This window comes from Sparus aurata, chromosome 11, assembly GCF_900880675.1.
Source record: "Sparus aurata chromosome 11, fSpaAur1.1, whole genome shotgun sequence".
In the NCBI taxonomy this organism is placed as follows: domain Eukaryota; kingdom Metazoa; phylum Chordata; class Actinopteri; order Spariformes; family Sparidae; genus Sparus; species Sparus aurata.
Window position 1 is genome coordinate 19438745 of NC_044197.1, and position 23017 is coordinate 19461761.

The 23017-nt window shown below is 45.9% G+C and overlaps 1 protein-coding gene across 13 annotated transcripts in view; it reads left to right on the forward strand.

Annotated features, from left to right (window-relative positions):
• ephb3b (eph receptor B3b) overlaps positions 1-22758 on the forward strand; it is a 61947-nt gene extending 39189 nt beyond the window's left edge. Inside the window, exons 4-16 of one of the 13 annotated variants that reach the window (XM_030433242.1) lie at positions 753-908; positions 1732-2067; positions 4501-4637; positions 5254-5416; positions 5927-6035; positions 7652-7704; positions 7974-8192; positions 10176-10423; positions 10929-11144; positions 12287-12472; positions 12897-13096; positions 16185-16340; positions 18350-22758. In XM_030433242.1, the coding sequence (XP_030289102.1) occupies positions 753-908; positions 1732-2067; positions 4501-4637; positions 5254-5416; positions 5927-6035; positions 7652-7704; positions 7974-8192; positions 10176-10423; positions 10929-11144; positions 12287-12472; positions 12897-13096; positions 16185-16340; positions 18350-18458 (2288 nt within the window). In that variant the 3' untranslated portion in view covers positions 18459-22758. The remainder of the gene's footprint in view (positions 1-752; positions 909-1731; positions 2068-4500; positions 4638-5253; positions 5417-5926; positions 6036-7651; positions 7705-7973; positions 8193-10175; positions 10424-10928; positions 11145-12286; positions 12473-12896; positions 13097-16184; positions 16341-18349) is intronic. The other 12 variants (XM_030433245.1, XM_030433247.1, XM_030433249.1 and 9 more) reach the window with 12 other exon arrangements.
• Positions 22759-23017: the final 259 nt, after the last annotated feature.

A 23017-nucleotide genomic window follows, 5' to 3' on the forward strand; every position in this document is an offset into this window, starting at 1 on the left:
GGTGTGTGTGTGTGTGTGTGTGTGTGTGTGTGTGTGTGTGGGTTTGTGTGTGTGTGTGGACAGTGGTGCACAAACCCATGTTTGTGTATACATCGGCATGTGTTATGTGTGCCTGTCTGATTCTCTGTGTGTATGTTTATATGCATTTCATAAAAGACTGACTTCAGATGAAAGCAACATGCCGGCGTCTCAACTCTGAGGGTCGTGTATGTAATTTGGGTTGACAAGTCTCTTCGTGTGAGCATGGGTTTATGCAAACAGCTACATGCTGCTCAAATACCCCTCTCCCTTTCCATTGCCGAAAATGAACTCTCTATAAGTGAGGGTAAAGTGGAACATGTGGGGTTGGGGCGGGGGGGACAAAAACAAATCATGTGCACATGCACACATGTACATAAACAAACACATGCTAAACACATCAAATGAGACGTTTGAGTCATTTTTTTTTTTACCAGTGAGCTGGAACAGTGTTTCAAACGCGGGTAATGTGACCATAAAATGATCCACTGTAGTTAAGACATTACATCCTGTTGTGAACGCTCGCATGCTAAAGCTAGGGATTAGGGTTGAATTTTGTATTTTTCATTCCAGAAGGATAGTGGCCGACTGCCCATTTGGAAAATGTGACTCACACAGATCTAATATAAATGAAGCAAAAAATAGTTCAGACTAAAAATGTAACATACGATCCCTTCAACTGCTCCGTGGCCACTTTCTAAACCTTTTTTTTTTTTTTTCTCTTTTGCCATCAGCTTGCAGCCCGGGCACCTTCAAGTCCAAGCAGGGAGACAGCTTCTGCCTGCCCTGCCCAGCCAACAGCCGTGCCAGCTCAGGAGCGTCCAGCGTTTGCTCCTGTCGAAATGGTTTCTACCGCTCAGACACAGACTCTCCAGACTCCCCCTGCACCAGTAAGTAAAGGCTGCTTTCAACTGACCCTATCACATCAGCACGTTTGAAAGTGATAATGGGAAATGCTACTGCTGCCATCCTTTTGACAAAACCTTTTAAAATACAGAAATAGGTTAATACCTCGTACTCCAACAGTAATCAAATGAATTGGTAGCCATTGAAAAAGTCCTGATAAAAGCCCCCCCCTCTGAGAAGCGCGTTCCCATCACACCCACCACACGGTTGGCAAACATTCTGCTTGCTTTCCCAGTGTTATCCACAACTTTATCATCAAACCCCTCCCCCGCCTCTCCATGAAGTCTATCTGTTGTCAGCGCTGACACCCCTATACAGACAGGCAGCGGAGGAAAAAACAGTGCACATGCAGGAGCTAATTCATTCGCTACTGAAGAGAGGAGAAGCTCCTTTTTTTCTGTTGCTGGGTTGGGGGGCTGATTCTCCCACAGTGCAGTGAGAGATAAGGCTCCGGTAATTGGATAAGAATTGCCGAAGCTCTGCCAATAGTTTGTCTCGCTCGTCCCCCCCAGCATTTTGCGCGCACACACACACACAAGCAGGCACACAGTGGAAATGAGCATGCAATTCAAATTTGAACTCCTGTCTTTTTTTTTTTTTTTCTCTGAAGAACTGCTGAAACAGTTATGTGGGGGGAAAAATGGTCTTGTTAATGCATGACAAATGTCCTAATACAACAGCACAAGGGAAATTCTTGGGTCATGAATTGACGTTGATAGTAGCTACCTATTGTGCATGGAGATTAAATTCCTTCTCATTCCAAACCTGTTTTCCTCATCTCATCCACACTCTGCCTTCCTTCCGCAGCTGTTCCTTCCGCGCCGCGCAATGTCATCTCAAGTGTGAACGAAACCTCGCTCGTGCTGGAATGGAGCGAGCCTCGTGAGATGGGCAGCCGCGAAGACATCTTCTACAACGTCATCTGTAAGAAGTGCCTGCCCGAGCGGGGAATGTGCTCGCGGTGTGACGACAACGTTGACATCTCGCCGCGCCACCTCGGCCTGACCCAGCGCCGCGTGACCGTCCGCAACCTGCAAGCGCACACGCAGTACAGCTTCGAGATCCAGGCGGTCAACGGGGTGTCCAACAAGAGCCCCTACACGCCTCAGTTCTCGACTGTGAACATCACCACAAATCAGGCCGGTAAGTTCAGCTGCAGCCTCTTGGCTACATGTCAGAGATCAATCCCGAACTTGTAGGCACTGCCAACTTTCAGCGACTGGGGGAAAGACACAAAGAGAATGTCAGAGAGTGTGTTCGGTGCATAAGAGGTAGAGATCAATTCCTTGTATGCATGTAGGAGTATGTTACATATTTTCCCTTTGAAAAGGGATTGAGAAGGAAGACATTCTTCTGAATGAGCTTGGAAAAGGACCTTTTTCACACGCCCACACCCTGCTCTGTACTAACACTGCTGCAAATAGCAATAGCGAGGCAGTGCGTATTCAAAGTGTTGAACCCTCAGTATTCTCGCTGCCCACTGCTTCCAACCCACCGCTCCTCCAGCCCACAGCAACAACAGTAACTAGGCCAATATAGCAATCAGTGCTGAAATGAAATTTTATTGGTTCAGAAGACTCAAACCCAGCTGATCGAGAATAACTAATGGTAGTGATTAAAAGCTACACGTGGTCCTTGTAACAAGACGTCCGTGTAAATTAAATGTCAGGGTTTGTGATTATGAATTAAAATAATAGGAGGAGTGCAAGAGCTGGTCAGTGGGTAGATGGATACAGTAGACCATTTTTAGTTTAGTTCAGTTTGTTCAGTTTACCTCAAATGAACTCAGTACATTTCAGTGCCACTGAGCTTACTCTACACTTCTGTTCTTGAGTTGGTCTCTTTGTTGAGGATCTCCCAGGGCTCACAAGTTGTGCCTTGGATGTGTTCAGTCGCTATGTTAAACTTCTGCAGGCTGTGACGACACCAAGGATAATCCCTAGCTTCCCCGTCATCTCTTTCGTCTCTCTGTGGCCTTGTCCTCCTCACCTCTAACCTAGTGTTCCTGCTTCTAAAAGTTTTAAGGAATGCCTTCTGTTTGTGGATCGAGGACCCAAAGGTCCCCGAGTGAGGGCCTTATTGTTTTATGATGTCCAGCACTGGGCTAACAGGGACCACTGTCCATTCTCGGGTGCTTGAGCTCAGTTGGGCAGATAAGGAGAGGTGAATGGAAATGAGGGGGCAACAGAGCATCAACTGTGATCAGATTATCCCCTGGTGTAGTCCCAAGACCATCCCTGCATGTGCATTCACCTTTTAAGAAGCAAAATAAATACTAGGGCGGTGATAAGCCCCGGAGGCCACCTCCATGGTTACTGCAACGTCTTCTCCCAGAGGAGGGCCCCTAATCCCCTGGCTGGAGTAACCAGGGGATCTGTCTAGGAAGCATTGTCTTCTGGGGGAGAAAGAGAGATGTGGAGGGACTGGGCGGATGGGGCTGCCATGGGAGGGAATAAGGCAGGTTTGAAGAGAGAGAGAGAGAGAGTAACAGAAGGATGTCTGGCCCGAAACACAGGCAGCAGAGGGAGAAAGGAAATGCGAGGACCTCCCCCTTCAAAGAAGTAAAAAAAAAAAAAAAAAAAAAAAAAAACGGGGATTAAAAAGCTTGAAGGAAGGGAGGAAGAAAGAGCACTGAGAGAGAGCAGAGATGGAGGCATACGGTGATGAAAAGCGAAGAGGAGAAGCGAAGAGCTGAAGAGGACGGGGGAAATGAACGAGGGCGATTGTGGGAGCACAGGAACAAGCAAACGAAGCTCTATGAGGAGAAGGTAGACAGTTGAAGTTATGAAACAAAAGTAATGGAGTAGACTGGGAGGAGTGAGTGAGTGAGTGAGTGAGTCAGAGGCACAGAACAAGCCTGAACTTAAAAAAAGAGGAAAGAGAGACAGGGAGGCAGACACACACTTGGCCATTAATAGGCATATGTGAACAAAGCATGAAAAGCTCAGGTGGGTGGAGTGCAAGTGTGTTTTAAACTCTTATGTGAGAGTGAGGAGCAACGCACGCATGTCTATTTGTGTAATTGTGTGCCCATTACATAAATGGTGCAATCTATACAGTGTGCACACATTCGCTGGTGTGGTAACAGAACATGTATGCGCTGGGATAAGTGCTCATGATTTCTTACAAAAGAGGGCTTCAAAACAGAGAAGGACATGGCTTCCTCCAAAGTTTGGAGCGAAAGGGCGTCAGTAGTTCAGCGGGCGGTTAAAAGTGTAACAAGTCGACATCTGTGCGTGCATGCGTGTTTCTAAGCTTGCCAACAGTTGGTGTATGGTGGGGGAACTGCATGTACCAGAGCCTTATCCATCAGTTTTGCAATGTGATTCTCTTGTCACAGGAGAATTAGACATCCCCTCTCGCTCCCCGAGGACTCTGGGTGGGAGAATTTGAGCATTAGTGGGGAATGGTTCTGCATACTAACTATTAGCCAAAGCTTTGCACAAAGCCCGCAGCCGAAGACTTTGTGTTTGGGCTTCTGTGGACACACAAAGGGCATAGAGCTTGAAAAGACATAAAAACAGAGAAAACGATAAATAAAGCGGATTTTCCTCTATTTGTTTTTGCCCTGTGCAGCTCCGTCTGCAGTGCCAACAGTTCACCTGATGGCGGCCTCCGCGAGCACCATGAGCCTGTCCTGGCTGCCTCCAGAGAAACCCAACGGAATCATTCTGGATTATGAGATTAAGTACCATGAGAAGGTAAGCAGCAATGTAAGTCAACGCCTCTAATTCAATCCAATTTCATTGACTCGCATGGTGTCTGTTTCATCTGTGTTTCTGTAAATGTGCAAAACAATGCCTCTGCTGATAAACACATGGTTGCAGTGAGCCACGACACCATTTCCAATATTAGCTTGTGTGTTCATCCTCCCCTACTTATTCCCCTCTTTACATTCCTCTATCCCTCCTTCCCTTTTCTCTTTCTCTCATCTCAATCCTTTCCCATATTTCTATTATGCTCTGCCTTTTTCTGTACCCCTAATTCTATCTCTCCCTCTTGCCCTCCCTCACACCCCCATCCTTTCTCAATCTATGCATTAGAGAGTTTTCTGTTTTTTCCAGGGGCCCAGAGGGCCGTGATTGGCCTCTGGGAGAGAACAAAGGGACTCAGTGTATAGCAGCTCTGTTTGTTGTCTTGTCGTTCGCCCGTTGGATTAACACACCAGCTTCAATCTGTCTCTCTTCATTTCTCTCTCTCACTCTTGTCTCCATATTTTTCGCAGCCATCTGTATGGATAGATTGGTCAGGCACGTCAGGGAGTTTAGAGCATCAGAAGGGAGTAATGAATGGCATTGTTTGCATCACTGACTGTCTTTGTCTCTGCAGGATCAGGGTGAGGCCATCGCCCATACCATGACTGCCCAACGGAGCAATGCCCGCATTGAAGGCCTCAGGGCTGGTACACCCTATGTGGTGCAGGTCCGTGCCCGCACTGTGGCCGGTTACGGCCGTTACAGCAGCCCGGCCGACTTCAGCACCAACCTGCAGAGTATGTTACCCTTGTACCTTCTTCATTACCTAGGGATATATTGAGATATTTGTGGCTTAGCAGCAGTACCTCTATAATAGTGCTGTGCATAAGCTTCTGAGCATAATGGAGGCTCAAAAGCTTAAAGAGCCAGAAGCTGCAAGGCCTATTTTTCATGTGAAATCCTTGCAGAGAAATTTACTTAGGATGTAGTGACAATATATCATTTCTTTGCCATCAGTCAAGGTATCAACTTTACTCTCAGTCCACACTACACTACGCTACAAATCATTAGGAAGACAAAGTAAATGAACGGAATAGTCTACATAGTCTTCATAAATGCATTTATTGGTTGCACATTTTTTACTTGGCTTGATACTGCCTGAAGAACGCAAGGGCATGCTTCACAGATGTTTGGCAGAACATAGAGAGTGGCACAGCCTTCAGCTACACACATGGATTGCAGCTAGTGTGGGTGTGTGTTTGTGACAAGTTCTCCAAGTAACCACTTTCTCTCTTCTGCCCCTAAAGCTGACCCTCCAAAGTCATGGCAGGAGAAGCTGCCACTCATCGTGGGATCGGCCACCACCGCCTTGGTCTTCATCATTGCAGTTGTGGTCATCGCCATTGTCTGCCTCAGGTCAGAACATAACTCTTTAACCATGCTCTCAAAAAGTCAGAGCGCATGAAAGATGAGCATGAGCAACTTAGGTAGCGCTGGTAAATGACAGCGTGGCGAAACACTTCTGCACCGACAAATGTACTTTTGTCTGGCCAGGCCTATGAGGACTTAAAGAAACATTTGTGGAAAATAGTTTTTCCTTCAAGATGAAAAAAAAAAACAGCGATAGCTTCAAATGTCAACTTTGTTTGCATGTCCTCCAAACCACAACAGTCCCAGTGGATTGCTCAGCCACCTGTGAGGCCACTGAATGCCAGATTAGCCCTCTGAATCTGTGAGTAGTAAACAGCTTTGGCCAAAATGCTACTTTGCTCGCTGGACACAGCATGGTGGAGCAGCTGCTGGGCCTGATAGGCCTGCCCTCATGGCCCAAGCACTCAGAATCAACTGTGCGGTTGCCCGACCACAAAGAACCCAGATGCGCCCCTGTCTGATGGGTCCAATTGACTGGGAGGATGCGAGCTGCTGCTCAGACCTTTCAAAAAGTCTGACACTGCATCAGCTGGGTCTAACCACACTCGTTTATCCTTATACCACTCATTTGTCAAGCAGCAAATGCAGTTCGTGTGTATATATGTGTGTGAAAGGTTGGCACCCACCACTGACTGGCGCCCACTGGGCTCCCTCCACAAGCTAGTTCAGGCAGTGGCTGACAAGCGTGGGCATCGGTCACGCTAGACTGAATAATAATCTCCCTGGCTCCCCCACCTCTCCTTCTCCCGGCTGCCTCTTCGTTCTCTTCTATTTTCACACCGCTACATTGTGTCTCTCTTAGGGTCTTGGCTTAGCCGCTGCTCAGACTGCCACAGAAGAAGAAGAAAAAAATAGTAATAATACAAAACACTGAGCTTCGGCATATTCCGGAACCAAATTAGAATTTGAAATAAGATGCAAATCACCATCGGGTATTATTGCCCTGGTTACTGGTTAGACAACAAAGGAAGCACATTAACATGTAATTTCAACCACCCAGCCCCCCTCGCTCTGTCATCGTCTTCGTGCCCCCCACCAGTGCAGAAGGGACAAATGCAGGAAGATGAGAATACAGAAACAGAGACACATGGGTAAAAGAGAACACAAGACAGGGGAGAAATTGCTGAAAAACAGAGGGCCCGTGAGAAGAAAATAAGAGGCAGACTGAATTGAAGTGAACAGTGCGATGTCTGTAGGGCGAGGAAGGCGAGATAGCTGAGCTTGCTGTTCGAGTCTGCTTTTGTCTCAGCTGCTCATTTTGGTGGCACCAAGAGTGAACGGCTCTCGCTCGCTTCTTCAAACAATGGTGCGATATCCTTTTGTTTGGTCTCGCGTTACAGTCCCCAGGATGACTCATTCCACCACCAGACATTGATCCAATCTTTATCTACAGCGTATCCCTTGTCTCCAATACCAAAAAGAAGAAAAAAAAACACCAAAAGAACAACACATCTACGCCGAGACACATTGTAGTGTGGCTGCATCTCTTCAGACATTATTAAGGATCTGTTTTCCCCTCATGCCTTTGTTCCTTCCCAGTATTTGCACCATGCAGCGTGGCGTCCACGTGACTCAGTTTGTCTTTTCATCTCTCTCAACAGAAAGCAGAGAAACGGCTCAGAGTCGGAGTACACAGAGAAACTGCAGCAGTACAGTAAGTCTCTTTGCTGAGATGCGCCTCCTTATTGCATTATTCTCACTCTAACAGCAGTATCCCTGTATACCAACCAAGCAGTGTCTGAGCATCATCAACCGCTAGCTCGAACAACATGAACTGGCTTGACAATCAAGTGTGAAAAATACATCATAAGAAAGGATCTCTCTTTGATTTATACTTGTGTTTTCAGAACTTCATGTAGCAAAAAAAAAAGAAAAGAAAATTTTGTTTTACGCCATAAATTCACTTTCCTGTTCTTGCCACTGAATCCCCAATAGTAACGCCGGGAATGAAGGTCTACATTGACCCCTTCACCTACGAGGACCCCAACGAGGCGGTGCGCGAATTCGCCAAGGAGATCGACGTCTCCTGCGTGAAGATCGAGGAGGTCATTGGCGCAGGTAACCCACCCAAGCTCCTGAGCTACAGGGGGAAGACTGCTAGTCACCTCCAGGCCATACCGTTAGAGGACTTCACACCAAGCGGTACTTTCACTCAATTCATCACTGGCCCTCTCCTTGCTCCCCTCCTCTCCCACACTCGTCACCTCTTAGAAAAAAAAAACCTTTCCCACATTGTTAAAGATGTCTCCACCACTCTCCTGTGTTTATAAGCATTACTAGATACAGTATGTCCTCTTTAGGTTAGCCTGATTCACAGTCCTAGCACCTTACATTGTTTACCACGCCATTGTGCATTTAGAGTAGCTGTATAACCTTTTGTATGGTGGATTATCATTTGTCTTAAAAAAAAACAGAGCCCAATCCTGGAACAAGAGACGATTTGTGTAAGTTTAAATAAATATAAACCAGCCGTGATTTGTTATTCATTTAAAATCTCCTTGGATCTAATGGAAGCAGCATGTGGACAGTGCCAGCCCCGTACAGACAGAGTTTATTTCTCTTGGGGACGTTTTAATCCTGAGCGAGTGCATGTGTTAGTGGTTTTTCCCTTATCTGTCCCAGTATTAATTGCGGCACTATTGTTTTTCCGTGGCTGAGTCGCTGTGTTTTAAGGTGTATTAGCTCACGAAGTTCCCCGGTTTATATTTCCAATCCCAGTTTTAAATCTCAGCAGTCATTTGCATCCCAGTTCATCGGGGTGACATTATGTCACACAACCCCATTATTAGGTTTGTGATAGACTGTTGTTATTTAAAGACCACGTGGACCCATTGGTTATGGCTATCTTACAACCTGGGGAACGTGTTGTGTTCTTCAGAGCAATTTCTGTCACCAAGGAGCAGGCTAACCCCCCCCCCCTGAAATATTCATCCCGTTTGGATGGGGCGTAAAATATTAAATGTTTCTGGTCCAGGATTGGCCGTCTCTGACCCTGTCCACTTGTCCTGAGAACCTCTTTACTAAAGAGGGCTTCTACTGGATCACTTTATTTGACCCATGTTCCTAGCACTTCAAGTATGTACCCCCCCCCCCCCCCTCCTTTAGAAACCCTCCCCTAACGTTTGATGTTTTAGATAGCAAATTATTTCATGTATTTGATATATTTGATAGTAATATCTCTGCTCAAAAGCTGCAGGACTGTGCCAAGTGAGGTTGATTTTTTCTTAGCATTGTATCTGAGCCAAAATGGAGGACGTTGTGATGGCAGAGATGGGAGTTCCTACTATTGCTTCTGCTACTACCATTACTACTGCTACTACTACTACAACAGCTCTTCTACTGCTGAGGCTACTACTTGAAACCCGTCGCTTCCCAGCATTCGCCTCAAAGTGACAAACCCTCAACCCCTGTCTCCCCTCTCCACCTCCCCTCCTCTACCCCCCCTCCTCAATCCATCCCTCCACCCCTCCATTCCTCCCACCCCCCCGCCCTCTCCTCCCCTGACTTCCGCCACTTAATCACTTGTGCACCCGTGTTGACACACATCGCTCTCATCGCCTAATTTGTCTTGCATTCTTGCACACGCTTGGTGTAGACTCTAAACGTAAAGCGTCCGCGACCCCAAGAACCCCCAAGCTTCTGTCTCCACCTCTCTCCTCTTCCTGCGCCCGCTTCGCCAGCCACTCCGAAGCTTAGCACCACCCCCCCGATCCTCACTCTCTCCCTCCTCTGTCCCCCTGAGCTCCTCTCACCCTACTTTACCCTTTTTTTATTTTTTTTTGCTGTTGTTACAATTTTTCAACTCTACATCTTCTCACATTTCATCATCATGCCTCACACTCGACATGATGTGTCCTATAATCCGTAGCTTAACAGCATAAAGTCATTGTATGCTCCCCCTATCACCACCACCCCTTCACACTGGCCTGGAGTCCTGGCTTCTCTTGCAGTCCCCCCTGTCCCACCCCTCCTGCTACCCTTCCCTGGCTCCTTGGTTCTAACCAGTTAACTGTTCCCCTCTCCCTTCTTTTCCCCCACTCTCCTCCACTCTTCCGTCATTCCTCTCTCCCCTCTCTCTCTCTCCTTTTTGCTGTTTCTCTGGCTGTCTCGCCTGGGCTCTCGCAGGAGAGTTTGGGGAGGTGTGCCGCGGTCGCCTCAAGCTGCCCGGACGCCGGGAGATCATCGTAGCCATCAAGACTCTCAAGGTGGGCTACACTGACCGCCAGAGGAGAGACTTCCTGTCCGAGGCTTCCATCATGGGCCAGTTCGACCACCCCAACATTATCCGTCTAGAGGGCGTGGTCACCAAGAGTCGGCCAGTGATGATTGTGACCGAGTTCATGGAGAACGGAGCGCTGGACTCTTTCCTAAGGGTGAGGAGACAGGGACACGCAAGAACAGCTCTTACGTTAGCCACTCCCTGCAAAACACGTCTTTGTGAGTTTATCAATAATGCAACATTAAGCAAAGCCTCATCCTAATCTGCTTGATCTTGCTTTTAGTCATCTCACTTTACTTCGGAGCCATATAATGTCCTCTAAAGCTCTGCAGCAGAGCCCACAATGGGTACCTGACAAGTGCTGCATTCAGGCAGTTGGTGGCATTTACAAAGAGCTCAGTCTCCAGTGAATCACTGCCTCAAAGTCACATTATACATTGTCTGCCAGAGAAAAGGGGGTGATACGAGGGGACAGAGAGAAGAGAGGAATGGGGGATGGTAGAAAAGAGCAGGACGTAACAGTGTAAAGTGATAGGAGACGAAAGATGCGGGTTATAGGAAAAATAAAGACAGGTGAAGAAGACGACATATTCTTTTGATACCGCAGCCTTGATCTACAATCACATCTCTTCTGTCGTTATTTCTCTTCCTTTTTCCAGCTCAATGACGGGCAGTTCACAGTCATCCAGCTGGTCGGCATGCTGCGCGGAATCGCTGCAGGAATGAAGTACCTGTCAGATATGAACTACGTGCACAGAGACTTGGCTGCCCGCAACATATTGGTCAACAGTAATCTGGTGTGTAAGGTGTCGGATTTCGGCCTCTCTCGTTTCCTCGAGGATGACCCCACGGACCCAACCTACACCAGCTCCCTGGTGAGTCAGGGCGTTGAATGTGTGAATGTGTTCGTCTTAAGTGTGCCCATGTTTGAAATCAATGTTTAAATGTGCTACATGTAATGTTTCAACATCAATACATCACTAATACGTTCATTTTAGCCAGAAAGAAATATCAAGTACGAGTGTATTCAGACCATAGATCTGTGTCAGGTCTATTCCCACGTGACATGAACATTTTTGGTAGTTTTTCCCCTCTCACTGTGTATGACAGGTGCAGGTGGGAAAAAATACGAACAGTTGGAAGAATGCGCTAAGGCAAATACTCTGCAGTTTAATTAATGTTTATCCCTGATTTCTGGGACATTTTGAAGTCACAATAAAAGGATAGAATTATTTTTACCTACACATGTTTCCGCTCGTTGCCACTGAGGTTGGAACAGACATTTTTTACAAGATCATTAGCCGACTAATTAATGAAATGTCCTTCCACGCGATACAATTCAAAGAATTGGCAAAGCAGGTTAAGGCACATAAGAAACGGCCCCTTTGAGAGTGAATATAATTGTCATAAATGAACAAGAGCTCTGGTATAAAGATAGACAGCCTCCTCTGGCCTTTATTCCGAAGTTTATTGTGTGTGCCTCCGGGCTGCTGGCATGTCAAAACAGGAAAAGAGTTGTCGTCTTTTCGATGCAAACCAGCTGAGGGATAGAACAAGTGATTAAGGATGATTGAAAAGTCACTTTCAACGTGTAAATCTTAGCAAAGACACCTAGAGCAATGTCAGGAAGACTGAGGGAAATTATGCTGACAGGAAGAAATGGTATTAATTGGAAAGTGCTTTTTTCTAATTTGACAGATACTTCAGCGCCTGCTCCGATCACCTCGCCTATAGTTCAATCAGAATAGTAGCTGTATGGAAAGATTCCATGATGGTGATATATTGATGTCGAAAAATACAGCCTGTAGCACGTTAAATGTTCCCTATACCTTCATGTGTTTGTGCACATCGTTTACTGTAACCATGTTACTAACCTCGTGTGTACGTACGTGGCTTTCGGGTTCTGCAGCATGCACCCAAGTGTTGTGCATCAATGTTTCCCTTAGCCAGTGTTTTTCTCACCCTCTCTCTTCCTCTTGTATGTGTGTGATTCTGTGTTTGTGCTCCATCCCTCCAGTATTTCATGCTCACCTACTCATTCGCATATCCACAGGGCGGGAAAATCCCCATTCGCTGGACGGCTCCGGAGGCCATCGCCTACAGGAAGTTCACCTCGGCCAGCGATGTGTGGAGCTATGGCATCGTCATGTGGGAAGTGATGTCGTACGGCGAGCGGCCGTACTGGGACATGAGCAATCAAGATGTAAGCTGATATGAGGATTTACTTTTTTTAACCATAATGAGATGTTATCATGCTGTTATCATTTTAAATATTATACTCTGCAGAAATATCCAACATTAAACAGTGCCAGGAGATATAAATGTAGACGTGTAAAATCGCAATAGTTTTCAACCACTTTTGCTTCACTGTCCACAAGCCATTTTCCACCCACAACTACCACTCATAGCTAATCTTTCTCTGGCCCTTATTTCTATAGATTCCCTAAAGCCCTTTTTCCTGTTTATCTCGGACTCGCAAATCATTTCCCACATTCATCCTCTTCCATCCTCCCTCGCTCGCTCTCTCCAATCGACCCGTCTCTCTCGCCTTGAGTTGTCCATCCTCCCCTCCACACTGTACCCTGCGACTAGAGAGTGATTGTGATTTCTCTGTCACCCCTCCTCAGGTGATAAATGCCGTGGAGCAGGACTATCGACTGCCCCCACCCATGGACTGCCCCACGGCACTGCACCAGCTCATGTTGGACTGCTGGGTGAAAGAGAGGAACCTGCGACCCAAATTCACCCAGATTGTGGCCACGCTGGACAAGCTTATCCGCAACGCTGCCAGCCTCAAGGTGGTCACCAACAGCACACAGTCCACCGGGTAAGCCGTCATATTACGATGTAAAAAATGTGTTGGTCACTTTCAGTTCGGAATCAGCATGAAAGCCCCTCTCAAGCCAAGCTTATAAGCAAACGTGGAACCCATTTCTCTCAGTTTAGCTGGAAGTTATTTGGCAGAGTCAGTATTTTCACCAAGGGCAATAATGTCAAAAATTATAGTCAAAGCTTTAAGGATATTAGTGCTGTTGAGTTCTGGTTTTCTCGAGTCATATGTTGAGGGGAAAACCGCTAGACTCCTGTGACTGATTACAGTTTACTGAATGAAGTCACTTGCCATTTCGGCCGTGAGAGAGCTGGCATTTGTACCTGAGCCAGAGCAGCCGTGATAATGATTTCCATTGTACAAATATTCCTTATCCAATTTTGATACAGTGTACGTGAGTCACTCTGACTCTGCTGTAACAATCGTCTCCTGTAAAGTGCACATTTCTTTTTGTGCAGCTCTGTAGTTCTCACGAACGCAGCCTGGGCCACTATGCCAATCCAAATTTACCATAGCTCAATACGGCCCTTAAAGTGACTCCCCTGCCAAAGTGGGAGCTCAATCAGTGATGTCGCATCTGCATTTAGCCGCACTAACTCCCTCCACAAGCTCTTTCTTGGAAAGAATTCAGAGGATAGAAGGTGACAGCAGTTTGAAGCGACAGAGTGGAGGATGACCTACCTATCTGTTCCTGCATCAGGGTCTCTGTGTCTTGAGGGAGGGCCGCAGACAATCCTGGTTCGGGCTCATGGGGGAAACCAGGGTCTCGGTTGGCCACCAGAGTGACGTTCTTAGAAGATTAAGCTTGCGGTTAATTAGCTCGATTAAGGCGATGCAAAAAAGAGATGGGAGCGCCTTTTAATTAGCCACTAACGAGATTTTAAAGGGGCCAGCGGAGAGGTGGCCTCCTGCCGACATACCTAACAAGGGAGAAGTGAGAGATGATACCGTCGTCCTGTTCGCCATTGAAGGGTGGCTGGAGGTTAGCTAACACTGTCTGGCTTCAAAGTCCTTCGGTTGTGTGTGTTAGGTGCACTTGACATGGCTGCATGTAGCGTAATGAGTAATTGAGCTATGATGGCCTTAGGCTTCTGGCGCCAACGACATGAGTCATTTCTGTGTTTATCTTTCTGCCGTTGAGTCTCTGTTCTAAATTCACACTTGAAAAATGAATCACATCCACTCTCTAAACTCTTTGAAAATACTCAGAAGTAGCAGTGATTAGGTGCCGACCGTTGCATTGCCTCATGTTGCTAATGGGAGTGCTAAAGAAGTCTACAGCCGAAAGTGTGAAATTGGCCGATGGTTATTGTTTGCCTGGTGTGTCAGGGCCTTATAAGACAACACTTTGGAGATTCCAACCTATGACTTTGGGTAAGGGTTAAAAATGTTCTTTTGGACTGCAATTCTTGCACTGGCTAGCGTACAATATAACTTAGCTCTCCCGCTGTGTTTTTGCTTGTGGCTCACATATGTTCAGCATTGGGTCTGGACCCTTTTGAAGCCAACTTAAGAGAAGGAGGACTAACAATACTCCATTAAGAGAAGCCAGAGTCTAGCGTTAACGACGGCCCGAGGCCTCGGGCTCCGAAGCACAGGCCTTATTAAAAATCACTCCATCTACACCACTCAATGGAGCCTCTGTATCACTGTTATTAACTCCCCCCTTCATGCCTTTTCTCCTTTCTCCCTCTTTTCTCTCCCCATTCCTCTTTTAATTGTTAATGAATCTAATGCCATCAAAAAGGATGACAGGGATCAACAGAGCAGAGAGGAGCCCAGACAGTGGCGCTCTTTCAGCTCTCCTGCTCCCTCATCTGTTTCTCCTCCTTCAGCTCCATGCCTCCCTCTCCACCTCCACCTCCACCTCCACCTCCTCTCCTGTTCATCCGCTCCACTTCGCCCTGAGTTGTAGCACAGGTTTATTAAAACTCCCAAGGTGGCCTCTCTATCTACAGCATTGATCAGCACAAACTTTCTTCTTTAGAAAAAGGCCCTTTTGGGCTGTCAACAGGTGCGCAGAAACATGCAAAACACACTTGGACGCAGTTTTAGAATTACAAACACACACGCACACGTCGAAGAACTACCACACGAGCAAGTGCAGTATCGTACACACAGATGCACAGTGAAACACGCCATCCGTTTACTGCCAGAGTCTGCATATTGATGAGTCAGACCTACTGTGCAGCCGCGCACATATGAGCAACATCTGTGTTTACATTCCCCAAATGTTTCTCTACTGTCATGTCAGGTTTTTTTCAGCTTAAACACACCCTGAGACAATGTATTTTAAAAGCAACAATAATGCACTATGACAAATATATGGCTTATTTCCTGATAGTTAGGCCCGTGTTTATACCGGCAGCCTGAATTTTAGCTTTCCATTAAAACCGCATGGAATCCAATCGTTCCAGATCAGATTCAAACCACATTTGTAGGTGGTTTGTAAATGCAATGCAAAAGATCAGATTGGATTTCATGTGGGATTGTTTTCAGTGTTTTTCGGTCCCCATGTGACCCAGCAATATCTCATTTCATCAGGAAAAACAGGAAGTGAGCTTTCTAGATACTTGAACAGTTTCGTGAGGGTTCACAAAGGAGGCATTCCACATTCTTACTTCATGGATGCGGCCAGTAAAATGCAGCCTTGACAGAAAAAAAAAAAAAAAAAAAAAAAAAAAATGAGGTTACATTTCACATGAATCTTATCCAGTTCCTTGTAAATAACAATGTGGGTAGTCCTCAGTCATGACCAGATTTGACATCTGCTCTGTTGACGCGCACCATCTAGCCTCACCAGCTGCAGTGCCAGCATCCACCACCCAAGCCTCCAGCCAGTCTCTCCACAGTCATAAAACTGCCCCCCACCACCACCACCACACGCTCTGCACACAACTCCTTACAAGTGGAGGAGAGGAGAGGAGAGAGAGGAGAGGGGGAAAGGTGGAGAGATGGAGAGGTGGCGCTCAGCGGGGGGCGTTTAGGGGTGAGGTTGGCCGGTAGAGGCAGTAGAGTGACGACCTTAACCCTCTCTCTCTCTCTCTGTTTCTCTTTCTCCTCCCTCCCCCACTCCCCGATGTAGGGTATCCCAGCCCTTGCTTGACCGCTGTGTGCCAGACTATACCACTTTCACCACTGTGGGGGACTGGCTGGACGCCATCAAGATGAGCCGCTACCGTGACAACTTCGTCAATGCCGGATTTGCTTCCTTTGACCTGGTGGCCCAGATGACAGCAGAGTGAGTGGAGAGGGAGCGGACTCAGCTAATCAGGCCTGAAGTGATTGACTGGGCTGAGTTTGATAGTCAAATTAGTTTGAGACACATTGACCTTGAGGGAATATAAATAGTCTCAGGGCTAAATAAAACATGATAAGATGTGGAAAGAGGGCTCTGAGATGGCTCGAGCATCAAATAACTAAATGTGAAGGATGACGAAAACACATCTTACTTTATTGGTACATCTGGCAGACATTTCTGAATACATTTGCAATGGAGATAAATTATGTCTTGAAGATATACAGTAGTCTCCACTAGTTTCAAAAAGGAAAATGTGAGATTTACAACTTCCCAGGAGACACGAGCGAGAGAGATTCTCTGTGCTTTCCCTGTAATTTGGTGCGTAATTGACCAATCGGGATAGTTTTGCTGTATAAATGCGAAGGATCATTTAACCATGAGGGGACTAGTAACAATCACCTGCCTCAGATGAACAACTCGCAAACAACAGATGCACGGTTTCCGTGGCGCAGCGCAGTTTTTCAGCGAGCACTGGTGGCCGCTTCCGTAGCGACAATCTGCAGTTGACCTTGACGACTCACCCACCTTCTGCCGTGTTTACAAACAGGAAATGATGTAATGTAAGTCATGGAAATTGGAGCCCAGTGATGATCAAATAAATGAATTAGGATTATAATGATAAATAAATTATCCTCATTAGCCGTATAATAGGCAATGGAGGTGGGGGTAATTTGTTTCAATTTGGCCGGGCTGACAGGTGTGGCGTACTGTGGCTCTCTGTTGCCCTTAATGGCCAGTAATTCCTCTAATGGTGTCCATTTATTATCATTTCATCCTCCATCGCTGCTCTGATGGGGATGGTGAATTATGAAAAAAAAACAGAAAACACCATTTATTTGTGTGAAATTGCGTTGATGCACCCTTATTTGGAGTTGGAGAGGATGGATTCGCAGTTTGGGTATTTCTGTGTGTGTGCACATGCACTCATTGTATGTGTGTGTGTGTGTGTGTGTGTGTGTTTGTTCACATGTGGGTCGAGGTGTACTACAATAGATGGGGCCACAAAGTCATTGAGATAAGCAGAGTGTATGGTGTCTGCGCGTAGTATTAGATTATCCAGTATTTGTGTGCCTGCGTCTGTGCGGAGAGGACGCAGACTGTGGCAGAGTCCCAGCAGTTAGCTAATCGCTGCCCCAGACGCCGCCCGCTCTCTCCTCAGCTATCGACTGGGGAAATCAAACAAGAGAGCGGAAAGGAGAGCTTCTTGTGATGTTATTGTACAGTGTTAAATCAACATGGCCGCGGTGATTAGATTATGCCGTCTGACTAATGGCGGCCGAAGCAGGTGCGCTCTCCCTGGCCTTTTTAAGGGTGCAGTAATGTCAACTGTATGTCAACATTTTCATTTTTTCTCACTGCGCCGTCGACCCGAGGTCAAGGCTTACTCACTCTGATCACACTGTAGCTGCTGAAAGACTGATTAGCACTCTTAGGTTTTTCTTGGATACTTTAGGCACTGAGCAATGTTGTGCAACAATCATTTATTGACAGATAGAGCCATTATAAGCATGGAGGACAGGCTTTTAACAGAGTAGTTTGAAGAGTATCTTCAATAAAAAAAAAGATCCTTTGCTTCCCTGTTTCTGTAGCTAAGTGGTGTGAAGTCTACCAGCTGCCAAACAGTAGCTACGTTTGCGCGTTAATCATCGACTATCACACTATGGACCTTTGACTCCCTCCTCTTGCCCACCTGCCAGGCTACAGAAGTATGCTGGAGTAACCATAGCTAGATGAGCGTCCCCATTCTGTTGACATACGCTCTTGTCAACCATTTTTTATGGGTGATTGCCAGGGTGCTCCGTTCCCAGCCGGTAGAGTGTGTTTACACGTGGTTGAAAAGTGAAATTTGCACTTCAACTTCGGGCATGTGATGTTTGTCTCCTTTTATTTTTTTATGGCTGAGCCACCTGTTCTTATATTTTTTCTTCTCCTTTCTTCTCACTCCACAGGGACTTGCTGCGGATAGGGGTGACATTGGCTGGCCATCAGAAGAAGATTCTCGGTAGCATTCAGGACATGAGACTACAGATGAACCAAACACTTCCTGTCCAGGTGTGAGCGACAGGACACACAGACCGTTACAGTCGAAGGACAGCCGGACAGGAAAACGGGGGAGGAACTGTGCCAGAGAGAGCCATTGGAAAACCCTAGCTGCCTGACCCATCTCTGCCAATTAGACGCTATGAAACTGGCTTGCAGTGCCTCTGACTTTTTTTTTTTGTTTGTTTTTTCTTTATTTCACTACCACTTCCATTTCCTGTTCCTGCTTTTTTGTTGTTAATCGTCATCGTTTCTTTTTTTTCCCCATCCAGTCAGAATAAGTGTGTTTTTTTGAAAGAGGAAGATGAGTTGACCCCCCCTTATACCCCATGCGTGCCTCACCAGCTCTGGTGTGGGTTTGACGTTTGCATGCATGTGTGTTCTAGTGAGGTTGGCCTTAGCCCTGCAACTGAAACGTCACACTCCGATCCTCGTGCAAGAGTCCTTCCCTTCCCCCCTTGACCTCTCAACCCAGCCTCGATGGACGTAGTGAAGAGTGAATGCCCCGGTGTAAAAAAAAAAAAGAAAAAAAAGTGGATAAACGTTCACACATAAAAACAAAAAAAACAGAGGACCCACAGGAGATAGAGGACAGTTCTTTCCCTGATAGAAGTTGTTTTACTGTGCACGTGTGTGTCGTTCTCCATCTTCATATTGAAGGTGTGTTATCTAAAAGGGCACTTGCTGGAGAAGGGTGAGGTGGTGGAAGAGGAAATATTAGGTCAAAGGTCAAGAGGATGACAGAGGTGAAACAGGTCAATGGAGAGCAGCCACATTTTTGGACACTTGTTTTGGCCGCTGAGCGACGACCTCTTCACTCTGACCTGAAGTGACTCAGGATAGCTCCACAGCTTGGGATCACCTGCTCATCAACTGTGTTTTTACAAATGAAAATCTTTTATTTTTGTTTGTCCACACTAGTTTTTTTTTTTTTTTTTTTTCCTTCTCATGGCTTTCTTACACAATTTTTGGGGAGATTTTGCGGTTTCAAAATGGCCGGTCAAACCCCCACTGGACGCTTTATTGTGATCACGGGGAGACGAGGACTGTGGCAAAACACTATAGAAAGACCACTTGGCCTTTTTGTGTGCATTTTTTGTACGTGTGTGTGCGCGCATGTGTGCGTGTATGCGTGATTAAGTGTGCTTGGATGTGCGGGTGTGTCAAGTTGCACACAAGTATACTGTACAATACAGCTTCCGCTATTTGCCACCGTGGAGAATTAACGCATGAACTGAACCGTGACAAGGAGCAAATATATCTGAAACAATTACGCTATATTCTGTGGACAACTGTTAAACATTCTTTTTTATTGAATCCAAAAAAAAAATGAACTTAGGACATACATATATATATAAAATTCTATATATATATATATATGCATCATGCAGAGACTGAGAGAAACCATGACGGACACCTTACTTTCTACTTACTATTATCTGGATTTAGAAATAATCAAAATTCTTGTTTTAATTTCTTGACATCCTGCCCTATGTATTTATTTGTACCCCCGCCCCCTCCCACCGACACCCAGACGGACTTCAGGCCATTTGGGACAGTGGACTCGGAACAATCAGAAAGGAAGAGAGACTCCAAGAGGATTCACCTAAATGAATTGATGATTATTAAAACAAATGAAAAATTGCATATAAATTGGATATTGTATTTTTGTTGTTGTTCTAAACAGCCTGTACATGTTTTGTAACAAAAATACGATAAATAACAAGAAAAAATGGTGTTTTGACAAAATGGAAGTGCTGTTGTGAAATGTTTGATCCGGAGTGAAACTAACGGGAAGAAAGAAGAAGGGAGATGCGGGAGTGGGGGGTGGGGTTGGGGGGAGGTAGAGAGGAAGAGATGAACAACACCCATGGTTGGACTACATGTTGCCCTTTTGCTCTCCGTCCATTGTTTGTGTGAGTGTCTGTGTAGGTGTGTTCCAAGTTTGTTTGTGCAAACCTGTACTGGATATATTAAGCTTCCCCGATCCATTCTCGTTCTCGAGCGTTTGTGAAGCATCGAGCTGTTACCAGTCGTCTTCCAGGCACATTGTTTTCAACTCCAAACCTCCTGCGAAACAACTCAATCGACATCACAGTGGTCCACTTGTGTTTTGATTTGACTTTATCACCGCCACTTCCGGTAATGAGATCCTCTTAACCTTCTTATTTAGGACTGTTAAGGAGTCATTAGGGGGCCGGTCCAGATATAATGCAGCCTATCTGCATCGGCGGAGCCTCCATCGCCAGACCTGCAGTTTGCGACTCGTCTGAGAATCCAGAGCTGTCGGAACACGGACCTATTGGTCTCTATCTGTCAGGTCGATTAATGCCAGTTTGGCATCGCGAGGATACGAGCAATGCGGCGAGGGCAGACATACGGCGGGCTGACCTATCATTATCTCTCTTCATTTCCTGTCTGGCCTGCAATCATCCTGTCTCAGCTCAGGCTGCTGCATGATTAGTACAGTGCAGGATCAACAGCCCTGGCACGCAGACAGCCAAAATCTGCAGGCCCCCCTCATCCTAAATGATTGCAGCTGCATCACAGAGACCGTATTATTTCTCTTCTCACAGAGGGGGTGTTTGGAGGTGGAGGATGAGGGGATGGGGCTGCATCACTGGTGCGATCCTCCAGACAGTCTCCATATTGTTTTGGTTCGAGCTGATCAATGCAACATGTTAATATTATTAGTTAGCTGTGTAACGATAGCGTGCTGTTTAGTGGCCATGCAGTGTGTCGTGCCATATTACTCGTGTCAGCCTCTCTGTAAGTCCCCTCAGCAGTCGTGGAGGATATTATGCAAAAATTTCCTGTTGTTACTGTTTATTATTATTCCACGGACACGTTTTTCACTACTGCTAGTACATTCTGTAAAGGGCTTACTAACCTGTAGCAGTTGTAGTACACAGTCGAGTAGTGATTTAACTGTTATGTACTCAAACTGTACAGGAAATAAGTCGTGTATCTTTACATTTCTGTTCAGCGAGCATCCCTTCGATTTCTGATACCGTGTCTGAGAATCAGAAGCGCCGGTATCACCCGTACGATTTGCCATCACGACGAGACAGTGTTGAAAGTGCCTGTTAGATGTGCAAACATTTAGTTCTTTGTCATTTCGTAAAAATCATGTTGTCTCTCCGCGAAGCGATACAGCAGTTTTGATTGAAAGACAATGACGGAGTCTACATTTCGGAGATTTTGATGCAATCAGAAAATCTCACTTGTACCCAAAGTCTCCCAGGAATACAAAACATTAACCAGCTCGTCCTGCACTCCGCTCAGCCATCCAATCAGCTAAACCCCGCTGTTGCATACTCACGTGTGACACCAAAAGGACACAGTTGATGAGCGTAGAAAAGAGAAAAGGAGGGGCATATGTGTGCTAAACACAATCAGATGGCAGACATGCCCACTCGTGAAAAATGGCAGCGCTTTGGAGCCCGCATGAACTATTGATGAGGTGCACATGGTGCAACCGGGGTCTGGAGTTGTGGTCACCAAAGTCAGCGGGCCGTGAGTGATGAGCTCAACTGGCACTGTTGCACATCTTAAAGTGATTAAACTGCCACCACATCAACTGCAAACAATTCATCTTTTAGCATTTTTTTTTTTTTTTTTTTCGCACATTCGCGGGAGTGTTTAATATTCAACGTTCACAGAGAGGAAAGAAAACTCACCCTCTCTTGTGTGTTTTTTTTGTCTTTTGTTCATCCCTCTGGCTGCGTGCTTGCTGAAATTAAGATGGACTGTTATGTTCTAGTGTGTGTGTGTGTGTGTGTGTGTGTGTGTGTGTGTGTGTGTGTGTGACAGAGAGAGTGTGTGTGAAATAAAAAGGATTGCCATTTTATACAGACAATACTTTGATCAGCTGCATTTAAACTTTGTCAGATGTGTTTTTTTTTTCCTGTGCGTGCCAATAGGATTCAAACTATCCCGACATTCCTTCCACCTTTTCTTTCCCGATTTTACATCCTTCACAGATCGTGAAACAAACACACCCACCCTTCCCCCGAAACCCCTCACCACTCACTTACTTTTCTTTTCTGCAGTTTGTTTGTTTTGAATAAATATATACAGTACTGTCTTCTCCTTCTGTCTTCTAACAAGCTCACCCCACATCTGTCTCTCGGTCACTTTTTTATAAACCCCCCTCTTCAAACAAGGAAGTGATATGTTTCAGAGAGTACTGTACATGTGTAGTGAACCGGGAGAGGAGCGCTAAGAAATGCAATTGTTAATTCCTCTTTGAAGAAGCATTCAGATGTATTTAATGGTGCAGACATACACAACAAATTACTAAAAAAAAAAAAAAAAATGATGATGCATTCTTGTAGAAATATTTTTAAAAGACCCTTTTTGCAATTAAATTATTTAAGAAATGTGACCCGATCTCCTGACTGAGTCTTTATGTTTGTGTTTCCGAGTCGATAACTCATCCGTGTCGACCAAATTGTTCTTCCGCGAGGGACCGCGCCAACGCGTAATCAAGCACATGTTTCCCCGGTCAAGACACAGCACATTCAATTTCACTGCTTATCATTTATCTCTCGCTGCTATAATCATTACCAGGGCTC